The 12,250-nt window shown below is 37.8% G+C and overlaps 1 protein-coding gene across 7 annotated transcripts in view; it reads left to right on the top strand.

The window, feature by feature from the left end:
• Positions 1-12,250, top strand: part of Ascc3 (activating signal cointegrator 1 complex subunit 3) — a 379,245-nt gene that overhangs the window by 222,754 nt on the left and 144,241 nt on the right. For all 7 annotated transcript variants that reach the window (XM_029558579.1, XM_029558580.1, XM_008822937.3 and 4 more), the window contains 4 exons: positions 904-1,070; positions 2,103-2,248; positions 2,363-2,483; positions 7,713-7,855. In XM_029558579.1, the coding sequence (XP_029414439.1) occupies positions 904-1,070; positions 2,103-2,248; positions 2,363-2,483; positions 7,713-7,855 (577 nt within the window). The remainder of the gene's footprint in view (positions 1-903; positions 1,071-2,102; positions 2,249-2,362; positions 2,484-7,712; positions 7,856-12,250) is intronic.

Genomic DNA, 12,250 nt, shown 5'->3' with positions numbered 1-12,250 from the left:
CAGTGTAATATATATAAAATGTAAACTATATATAATATAAAAAATTAGTGTAATATATGAAATGTAAAACTCAGAACATCAAGAAAAATGAATAGGTGTTTTAGGAACATTATCCTTAGAAGAACAAACCCTGCCCTTTATTCTCTTTTCTGAGTCTTAATGTAGTTAGAGAAACTGTTTAGTAAGTGATTACTAAAAATTTGTAATTTACCTCCAGATTTTCTTACATGTTATCTACTTGTTATGTTCTTACATGGATTTTTATTTTCCTCTTTTTCACTATGAGACTGAAAGGCCCTGAGAAAGATGGTACATAGTTGCCCTGGCTGATCTTATTTATATCCCAGTATGTTATCTGTAGAAGAACTCCAATCTAAGAAAAGAAATTAAGCTTATAAGTAATTATATTCATCATAAATGCCCTAATAAGATAACACTTCAATAAATAGGTCATTTAGTTTTTTAAAGCGCCAGGTACAGTAGCACAGGTACCACCATAATACCAGCCCTTGGGAGGTGGCAGCAGGAGGAGGACTACAAGCTCACCCTTGGCTACATAGTGAGTTCAAGTGTAGGCTACATGAGATCCTGTCTCTACAAGTCAAAACAAAAAAAGAAGAAAAACTTGTTTCAGCTTTATAAAATAACATACGAAGAACTGTTTTATGCATAACAAAGTTGGCATACTTAAGTACATTTATCAGTGGTTTAAACATAAACATTTATTTATATATCCTGCATTTTATGGCTTGGAATATGAATATTGCATTTCACAAAATTTCAAGTGAAAGGGTTTGAAAAAAGTAGCTTGAAGCATTATAATATTTTATTTAAAAGAGCAGTTTTTAATTTTTTCCTTTGTCAGATCACGTGTTCCTGAGAATCAATTTTATATCTCTCCAGAGTTATTGAACTAACAGGGGATGTAACTCCAGACATGAAATCCGTTGCTCAGGCTGACCTCATTGTCACTACACCAGAGAAATGGGATGGAGTTAGTCGAAGCTGGCAGAATAGGAACTATGTGCAACAAGTCACTATTCTCATCATAGATGAGATCCATCTGCTTGGTGGGTACCACTGGAGCTAAATACAGTTTTAAAAACCTTGACTTTATTTTATTACTGTAATCTTTTTTATTTTTTTAATTTGTTTTTACTTTATGTGTGTGAGTGGTTTTGCTTGCTTTTATGTATGTAAGTGTACCACTTGTGTGCAGTGCATGTGTAGGCCAGAAGAGGGCATCAGATCCCCTGAAACTAGAGTTATACGTGATTCTTAGATGGCATGTGGGGGCTAGGAACCAAGCCCAGGTCCTCTGCAAGAGCAGCCAGTGCTCTTAACTGCTGAGCTATCTCTCCATCCCTTAATATAATTTTTAATTGACAAATAATTGTATGTGTTCATGGTGTACAGTGCGATGCTTTCATATGTCTACAATGTGGAATGTTTAGATTAAATTAACTAAGGTATCTATCTCCACACTTTAAAAGTTCATTAGCTCTCATGGGCTACTCCTCCTGTTTAACTTAATACTTATGCCCACATCTCACTTTTCCCCTCCCTCAGCAAACCGCTCCTGTCCTCTGGAAAACTCCATTAATCTTTTTGCTTTCTTGAGTTTTGACTTTTTAAAAAATTCCACATGTAACACAAGATCGTGCAAAATTTGCCTCTCTATGGTTGGGTCATTTCTCTTAATATATTCTCTTCCTGGATCATCTATGTTGTTGTAAATACCAGGGTTTCATTCTTTTTTTATTGTTTTATAGTATTTTGTTGTGTATATACAATGTTCTATGTTTTCTTTATTCATTTGACAGTGGACACTTAGCCACTTCTTGGCTATTTTGGTTAATGCTGTAATGGACACAGGAATACATATATCTCTCTGATGTATTGATTTCAATTCCTTTATTGTTTTGTTTTGTTTTGTTTTCCTTTTAATATCCCAAAGTGGGATCACTTAGTTACTTAATTGCTGGTTCATATAGTAGTAGTCTTTTTTTTTTTTTAATAGGAACCTATGAACTATGACTTCATGCCTGCAGCAGCCAGAATCAATTTGTTGAATGATTAATATTCATTATTCTTAACCTTAGGGGAAGAAAGAGGTCCAGTTCTAGAAGTCATTGTGTCTCGAACAAACTTCATCTCATCACATACAGAGAAGCCTGTTAGAATAGTTGGACTGTCTACTGCGTTAGCTAATGCCAGAGACCTTGCTGACTGGCTCAACATAAAGCAGGTACGTGGAAAAGCAATGGAATAGCCGTTGAGCAATCATTTTTATGGATAACTTTATAATATTGTGACGCTTCCTTCAGTGTAAAGATTGAAAACTTTCTTTCGTATTTGCTAGATGGGTTTGTTCAACTTCCGACCATCAGTTCGCCCAGTTCCACTGGAAGTTCACATTCAAGGTTTCCCAGGTCAACACTATTGCCCACGTATGGCTAGTATGAATAAACCTGCATTTCAGGGTAAGCTTGAGATTCTTGGAATGAAATAGTAAAAGTAAACATTTTGTCTAATAACCATCAAATGCATTTTAAGTCATTTGTGTTTCTTTAAAAGGATGATAATGGTCTTGATGCTACAAATAATCTAAAGCTATTTATCTCACCTGTTCAGTAATGTAAATATATATATTGAAAACAAGTATTTCATAAATCAAAATTTCTTTGCAGTAGGAATAAAATATATAATTTTAAAGAAATAGGCAAGTCCAGTGTTTTTTTGTTTTGCTTTGTTTTTCAGATTTTATTTCAATTTGTTTTTCTTAATTTTAAACTATTTTTGAGAATTTCATACATCAGTCTGCATCATTTCCGTACCTTCCAGTCTCTCACCAAGTCCTCCCATGTTCCCACATGCCCTCTAAATCTCTTATTCTCTTTGATTATTGTTGTTATATATGCATACATATTTATAAATATACGTATAAATTTATATATATAATGTATGTGTCCATTAAGTGGTGTACCTGTGTATACGGCTGTCCATTTGGGCTTAGATAACAACCTCTCAGGGAGCTAGTCTCCGGAGAAAACTGATTCTCACTCCCTCAGCATCCACTGATTGCCTTTAACTCTTCATCTTGAAATAGGATCCCATGACATCCCCCCAATCCACCTTGGCATGTCAGCTGGTTTTGGTGGGATCCCATGATACCCCCCCAGTCCACCTTGGCATGTCAGCTGGTTTTGTCATTTCACACATCTTCTTAGGCTACCACACTGTGGATGTTTCATTGGTGTTGCTCCCCTGTCCTGTCTCGAATGCATTAACTAGCAGCAAGTGTCTTGTCCCTCTGGTTCTTACACTCTTTCTGCCCCGTCTTCCACAAAATTCCCTGAGCCTTACATGTAGAGATTACATTATAGATTTTTCACTTAGGGCAGGGCACCTCATAGTCACATTTTCTCTGCATCTGATTAGTTGTGGAACTTTTTGATAGTCTCCATCTGTTGCAAAAAGAAACCTCTTTGATGACTGTGGAGAGAGTGGTACATTTGTAAGTACGAAGATACACACTTTTGGGGTTGGAGAGATGGCTCAGCAATTAAGAGCACGGTCGGCTCTTCTAGAGGACCTGCGTTTTTTTCCCTGTACCCACATGGAGGCTAATGACGGTCTGTAACTCCAGTTCCAGGGGATCTAACAACCTCTTCTGACTTCCATGGGCATTGCATGACATGGGTGCACTTACACACATGCAAGTAATACACTCATACACATGAAATAAAAATAACAAATAAAATATTTTTAAAAGATACATACTTAGAATACAGTAGGACATTACATTGGTCTAAGAAATGACAGGAGTAGGTCTTTCTCTAGGGTCAGTTGACCTCTCCAGCCATGTGTATGACTGTGTTTACAGGGTTTCCCTGTAGCTCCAGCTGGCCTGGAATATGTAGGGCAGGCTGGCCTCATTCCCACAGAGATCTGCCTGCCTCTGCCTTCCAAATGCTGGGATTAAAGGTTGCCCCACCATGTCCCATAAGAAGTACATGATTCTTAATATTAATCATTTAAGATATTGTGTGGTGATTAGAAACAAGTGATAATTAAAAACTACAATTTTTTTAAAAATATACAATTTTCCTTTTACTAAAAACTGTAAAATTTAGACAGAGGCTAGAGAGATGACACAGGGGTTATGAGAAGATCCAGGTTTGGTTACCGTCACCTACCAGCTCACAAATTGTAACTTTAGTTTCAGGGAATCCAACACCTCTGGCATCTCAGAGCACCAGTTGTTCATGTGATGCACATACATACATTCAGTCAAAATGCTCATACACATAAAATTAAAATAAATAAATTTAAAAAAGAACAGGCAATTCATTACTTTTTAAAATACTCTAGGTTTTAATGTTTTGTTTTTCATATTTTTAGCAAGTTAGTCAAATAGGAGAGGTTTAGGAATAACGCTCCTATTTTATTGAAATACATTTTATTTAGACTACAGAAGGAATATTTATTGTATCAATGAAAAATAACCTGCAAAATAAATTCTGTAATGGGAACTTCTGTTGATTGTGAGGTGACAGTTGTGTGGTGGCTTTTTAGCTGCTATAATTAGCTTTATGACAAAAGCAAAGTATTGATTGTGGGCTGGAGACCTAGCTTGGCAGTTCAGATTATTTACACCTCAACAGAAGCATTGTACAAAACACTAATGAACAATAAATCTGTCATGAGCTGTTCAGCCACACCTGTTCTTGCAGCAGCAAAAATCCATTAAATGTTGAGGTTTAATAAAGAGAGAGCCATTCATGATTGTCTGTATAAATGATACCAGTATTACGATAGCATGTGTTTTAAATGTAATTTTGCTAAGGTGATCCACCATAGATTTATCATATATTGTAGTACTCTAATAAATGGTGAAAGGTGAAAAAATGAGAAATGAGTTTATATTTCATAGTATGCATTATAGAAATTGCTTATATCTATATAGGAAATGGCTATGTACCATTGTTGGAACAAAGCATTTGATATTATTTAAATGGTCAGTCAATAGTAAATAACTAAAGTACCTGACATTAAGATATGGTATCAGTTCAACTGCTGTCTTGATGAATCGCCATGCCTGTACCAATTACTAGATTTCTTTGAGTTTAGTAGTGGGACTTTATGATGGCCTTCTTCTTGTTGTGGCATATAGTCAACCCTACAGCAGCATTTCATTATGAAACTGATTTTTTTTGGGGGGGGGGGCCCTTAAAAAGAGATTCTGCAGCAGGAACTGGAGTGATCAGAAGCTAAGAGCACTAACTGCTCTTGGAAAAGACCCATGTTCAGTTCCTAGCACTCCAGATGGTGGTTAACAGCCATCTGGAACTCTAGTTCTAGGGTGTCTGACAACCTCTGTTAAGGCCTATAGCATCAAATTTGTGTCTCCAAATGCCTTTTGGTGTGGGTTCATCCACTGGAGCCTCATCAGCCTACCCTTAAACCAGACTGACTCTCCCAGCAGGTAGGATTGGTGTTTCACACATCTATGCTGGGATTTTTTTCTGGCTTGAACTTAGGTGAGACTTGTGCATACTGTCACCATTGCTGTGAGTTCATATGAGTGACTGACCAGCTGAATTTTTTTTAAAGTGATTCCATATTACAGAGCCATAGTCATAAATGCAGCATAGTATTGACACAAAAAGAGACTTATAGATCAATGGAACAAAATAGAAGACTCAAACATGGGTACAGGCAACTATAGAACTTGGAATCATCTAGCTGGAACTCACCTGGAAGCCTCCTTCCTGAGGACTAGTTCTAATGGTATCATAGGATATTATATAAGCTGCCAAGGGAGAAAACCAATAATCAATGATCCTACACAGCTGTAAAGTCTAATAAATGACTGGCCCAGCAAACTATCGATATTGGTGCAGTAGTAGCACCTTATCTTGGGGTTAATTAACTACTGCCTAGTTGGAATGAAGGCCTACTCCACTGGAGGAAATTCATGTGTAATACTGTAAACATAGCCACATACATATGACTGGAGAAAAACCTACTTTTACCACATTCCTATACAAACATAATTTCTTACTTTATTCTAAAGATGCTTCCTTATATTTACAGACAAGTGTATCTTTCACCCCTCATCAAAGAAGCTTCTTTTGCAACAGATGGAGGCTATTACAGAGTTATAGAACTTGTCAGACATAGAAGATAAGTGTCTCTGAGATGTTTAACACTAAGTGACTCATCTTCAGTGCAGCCTCTACACATAGGATGAATGCATCCCTCACCTCTCACTTGGAGCAGGTGATGATGAACACAGAAACCCACAATTGGCCAATGTGCAGAGAATAATAGGCCGCAGACTGTTTATCCATGAGTAGGACACTTATTTCAAATCTCTGCCTCCCAAGCCTCAGGGATCTTTGTTAGAAGAGGAGGCAGAAAGATTGTAAGAGCCAGAAGGAATGAATGACCATAAAGAAACAGTCTTCCAGACAGTTAGTCAGTTACTCATATGGTTGATAGCATGTATAAGTCCTATCTATGCAAGCTCACACCAGGAAAATCCCAGCACAGACACGGGGAAGTGGGTAAGAAATCCCACCCCAACCTAAGGAACTTTTGGCAGTTGATGGCTGCTGGGAAGGCAACACAGTGTCTTGATGGAACTTTTGGTAGGCCCAGTGGGTGGACCCACACTGAAGGACATTTAGGTATACAAATTAAACTCAGTGGGCCATTTTACATATAAAGGGAGTGCTTTAAATTGGGTGTGGGGGGGAATGGGGGAAGGAGCAGATATGGGAGGGGATCTAAATACCATCAAACTGGGGCTACCGGGAGACCCTGTCTCAAAAAAACATGACTTTTAGTAATTCTTCAACTCCCTCCTCTCCTACCTCCTTTGTCACTGTTAAAACAGTGAGCCATTTGTCTATTTTGAAGTAAAGAAACCTCAATTCCAGGTAGTCCAGGAGATTTATGTGGTACATTACATAATTTTTTGAAGATGTTATTTCTTCTGATTTCTTCAGTCTCGTTACTTGGAATTCAAAGTGTCCTTGTGTGCACCGAGCACTCATGCCCTTCTCAGACATGTATTGGTGTTCTCTACTGCTTTTTCCCCACTTAAAACTTCACAGATGTATTTAAAAAATCAGAGAGAAAACATTCTGCTGCTTTATCACTCAGCCGTTTACTGGTACAGTTTTTACTAATTTTTCCATCTACTGGTAACAACAAAAATAGAAGGAATTTTATCATGGTTTTCCTTGGACTTTAACATCACCCTGAAAGATTTAACTGTTTCTTTAGACCCCAGGACCACTTTAATATCACTGCTTAGGCAAGCAGCAACATCTTAAAAACAAACTTGGGAATAGAGAACTCAGTGTACGATTCCAGGTGTATGTGTATGTAGCTCTCAGTGGAGAATCTAAACACCGAAGCTTCTCCTTCCTTGACAGCTAAGATTAGACCCTGGGATAGCATATTAAATCCGCCCTGTCCTGGCCAGTGTTCTCTGGAGCTGTTGCCAGCAACCTCTCCTTTACTGTCATCTTTCCAGTACCCATAAGCACCCTTTAATACCTGAAATAATACTAAATTTTATGACCAAATTAAAATCACCTAAATACCACACTTTTTTCATGTACCCACTTACCATTTCAATGAGATTCATATTCTAATATTAACTGCCTTGAAATTTCATTTTCTGCCACTTTCCACAGCAATTAGAAGTCATTCTCCAGCCAAACCTGTTTTGATATTCGTTTCATCAAGACGTCAAACTAGACTTACTGCTTTAGAATTGATAGCTTTTTTGGCTACTGAAGAAGATCCAAAGCAGTGGTTGAATATGGATGAGCAAGAGGTAAAAAAATTCTTTTACCGTTATGTTGTCTAATTTGTTTATATTACAGTAGAAATTGTGTATTTAATTATGTTTAGTTTTATTCTATAATAAAAGCATAAAATAGCAGCCATGCACGGTGGCACATGCCTTTAATCCCAGCACTTGGGGGGCAGAAGCAGGTGGATCTCTTTGAGTTCAAAGCCAGCCTGATCTACATAGCAAGTTCCAGGCCACCTGCGGTTACAGGAAGACCCTGTCTCAAAAAGACCAAAAATAAAAAGGAGCGGGGAAGCACAAAATAGCATAGATATTTGGAAAAAGTAAGAAGAAAGCAGCAGCAAGTTATACTGCCAACTTAAAACAACAATGCTGTTCACATACATTTTCTTCTGGAATTTCCTCAGTAAACATTTGCTTCATGTGTCTGTATTTATGATTTTCCTCTTTACTTAATCACCATAATGAATTTTATTTATTTTTATTTTTGGTCTCATTGAGAAAGGGTCTTCCTGTAGCCCCAAGCTGGCCTGAAATTCACTATGAAGACTTGGTTCACCTCACAATGAATATTTTATATTAACTAAATTTTCATAACTTTTTATTTTCCTTGCTCTCATACAACTTACAGATTTCCTAACTTTAAAAAATTATATATGACATGATCACTGTTTAAAACTTTGAAAACCTTTAAAACTACCATTAAATTTTAAATAATTACAGTCTTTATACATATGCAGTTTTATTCTATTATGTAACTACTTCATAGTTTTTTTCTTCATATAATTTTGAAATACATTTTTTATTAATTTTTTTTTGTGTATTTCATACAGAACAGCTTGAAACTCTCACTCACCTTTATAACCCCATCCCCAATGGCACCCTCACACAGTCCCCACCCTCTACTAGAGCCCATATACTCTCAGTCATCCCTGTCAGACCCATGGGGTTGTCAATGTCCCCAGCTATTCCCCAGTGCAAGTCCATCCACTAAGTCTAGTCAACCTCTCTAGAGCCCCTTGTTTAAGGGAGATCAACTCTTCTTCATCCAGCAGCAATCAGTTGCCAACATTTCTTCAGGTAAGATTGAGGTCTCTTGTTCATTTTCCCAGTTCTATGCTGGGTTATTGTCTGCCTGGATTTGCATGGTACCTGTGTGTGCTGACACCATTTCCATAGAATCATATGAGCAGGTTCCCAGGAGCTTGTAGAACTCCATTTCCATATGGTTACGAACCTCTTCTTGGCTCTTACAACCTTTCTGCCCCCTCTCCGTGATGGTCCCTGAGCCTTGGGTGGAAGAAGTTTAATAAAGGAATCCTATCCAAGGAACAGCATTCAGCAGACTCTTGATCTCTGCACTTTGGCTATTTGTGACCTTTGTATTCCTGGCCCGCCACTGCATGAGGGAGCTTCGTTACTGAGAACAGAGATTCATTAGTGTCCTCTTCATTATCCCTGTTCTATGTTCCATGAGCCTTAGGTGTAGAGGTTGCATTATAGTTGTGTCTTAGGCCTGGGCACTTCATAGACAAGGTCTGTGTGTAACCAGTTCTGCTACTTGGTAATAGTCTCTGACTAGTGCAAAAAGAGCTGCTTTGATGAGTGGTGACTGGGATACTTGTCTGTAAATATGTTCTCTTGATCTTAGCCAGTCTGATTTTGGTAAGATGAAATCTTAAAGTGGATTTAATTCACATTTCCCTAATTACTAATGATGTTGAACAACTTTTAAGATGCTTCTTAGCCATCTTTATTTCTTCTTTTGAGAACTCTCTGTTCAAATCCTTAGCCCATCTTTTAATTGGGTTGTTTTCTTGATTCTTTGAGTTCTTTACATATCTTGGATGTTAAACCTCTGTCACATGTGTCACTAGTGAATATTTCCTCCAACTCTGTGGGTTTTCTCTTCACTTCCTTGGTTGCTTCTTTTGATGTACAGAAGCTTTTTAGTTTAATAAGGTCCCACTTGTTGACTCTTGACCTCATTTCCTGAATCATTGATGTCCAGTTTCAAAATTCCTTTCGTACATCTATATCTTGTAGGTGATTGCCAATATTTTCTTCTAACAGTTTCAGAGTTTCAGGTTTCACATTGAGGTCTTTGATCCATTTGGAGTTGACTTTTGTGCAAGGTGAAAGATAGGGGTCTCGTTTCATTCATCTATAGGTGGAGATCCAGCTTTGCCAGCACAGTTTGCTGAAGATGCTGTCTTTCCTCCAGTGAACAACATTCTTTGCCCCTTTGTCAAATAGCAGGGGGCTGAAATTGCATGTACTCATATTTGGGTATTCAGTTTTGTTCCATTGATTTACAAGTCTATTTTTCTGCTAGTACCATGTGGTTTTTATGATTATAGCTCTGTAGTATAGTTTAAAATCTGGTGTAGTAATCCCCCCAGCATTGGCCAAGGTTGCTTTGGCTATCTGGGGTCTTTTGTCCTTCCATATGAATCTAAGCATGGTTTTTTTTCCAATTCTTTGAAGAACATCATGGGGATTTTGATTGTCTTTGCATTGAATCTATAAATGGCTTTTGGTAGGATGGTCATTTCCAGAATATTAGTTCTTCTAAACCATCTCCTGTTGTCTTCCTCAATCTCTTTAAAGATTTAAAATTTTCATTGTAGAGATCTTTAATGTCTTTGATCAGGTTAATTCTGAGATTTTTTTTTTTTTTTTATTGCAGCTACTGTGAAAGGGAGTGTTTCCATGTGCTTTCTCTGATTGCTTGTCATTGGTATATAGAAAGGCTAATGACTTTTGTAGGTTAATTTTGTAACCTGCCACTTTACTGAACATGTTAATCATTTCTAGGAGTTTTCTGGTAGAATTTTTGGCATTTCTTAGATCATATTGTCTATCATATCATCTGCAAAATGGGATAATTTATCTCTTATTTTCTAGTTATTACTCCTGTAATTTCCTTGTCTTGTCTTATTGCTCTTACAAGAATTTCAAGCACTATATTAAAACGAAGTGGAGATAGTGGACAGCCTTGTCTGGTTCCTGATTTTAATGGGAATGCTTCCAGTTTTTCTCCATTTAGAATGATGTTGGCTGTGGGTTTGTTGTACATAGCTTTAATTATGTTGAGGTATGTTCCCTCCAGTTCACTTCCCTCTAGAACTTTGAACATAAATGCATGTTGAATTTTGTCAAAGGCCTTCTCTGCATCTGTCGCCCGAGTTCTCCTAGAGTCCCTTGCTCCTGATGTGTGTAGACAAACCACATACCACATCTTTATCTGGATTTTGCATCGTGTATACCTTTGGGAGGGGCCGGAGGAGAGAGACTTACAAAGAAATGAATAGCCGACACCCAGCATCCAGACACTCTGCGTGGCTCACCCCACCATTCTGGATTGTTTTTGCCCACGTTCTGCCTCATTACGTGTCCCCACACACCTACTCACCCCACAGAGTTCCGTGAGGGGTCCACAGGGTCTTTGCGAGGTCCCCAGGTGCCCCATGGGGTCCAGGGCAGGCTGGCTCACCTGCTCCCTGTTTCCTGCTTCCCAGAATTGGGGCCAAAGTCTTCCATTCCAATCTGTACCCACACTAGGCTCCACCCTTCTTCCCAGGGTGCCCTGCGCCTGCCCGTGGCTCTTCAGAAGTCCGGGAGAAATAAATCGTTTTCAGGCTACAGCATCTATTGAGATGACAATGTGGTTCGTTTATGTGATTTGAGCCCATTTATATGATTTATGACATTCATTGACCTATGTATATTGAACCATCCCTACCTGTCTGGAATAAAGCCAATTTGATCATGGTGGATGATCTTTCTGATGTGTGTCTGTATGTGATTTGTAAGTATTTTGTTGAGAATTTTTGCATCTATGTTCATTAAGGATATGGGTCTATAGTTTTCTTTTTTGGTTGTATCTTTACCAGGCTTTGGTATTAGAGTGATGCTGGCTTCATAGAAGGAATTTGGAAGTTCTACCTCTGTTTCTACCTTTTGAATAAATTAAGTAGTATTGGATATAGATCTTCTTTAAATGTCTGATAGAATTCTGCTGTAAATTCATCTGCTCCTCGGCGTTTTTCAGTCGGGATGTTTTGTATTACTATTTCAATTTCCTTATGTCTTATGGGTCTGTTTAAGCTGTTGATCTCTTCTTGGTTTAGTTTTGGTGGTTCCCATGCTTTTAGATACCTGTCCATTTCTTTTAGGTTTTCAAATTTAGTAGCATATATGTTTTTAAAGTATTCCCTTATAATGTTCTGGATCTTTTTGGTGTTGGTTGTGATATTTCCCCTTTCATCTCTGACTTGTTGATTTGGAGGTGCTCTTTCTTTCTTTTGGTTAACTGGACTACTGGTCTGTCAATCTTGTTTATCTTTTCAAAGAACCAGCTCTTGGATTTGTTGATTCTTCGTACTGTTTTCCCTATTTCTATTTCATTAACTT

The sequence above is a fragment of the Nannospalax galili genome, unplaced genomic scaffold, assembly GCF_000622305.1.
Source record: "Nannospalax galili isolate Female #2095 unplaced genomic scaffold, S.galili_v1.0 scaffold448, whole genome shotgun sequence".
Classification (NCBI taxonomy): domain Eukaryota; kingdom Metazoa; phylum Chordata; class Mammalia; order Rodentia; family Spalacidae; genus Nannospalax; species Nannospalax galili.
This window is presented reverse-complemented; position numbering and strand designations above follow the sequence as displayed.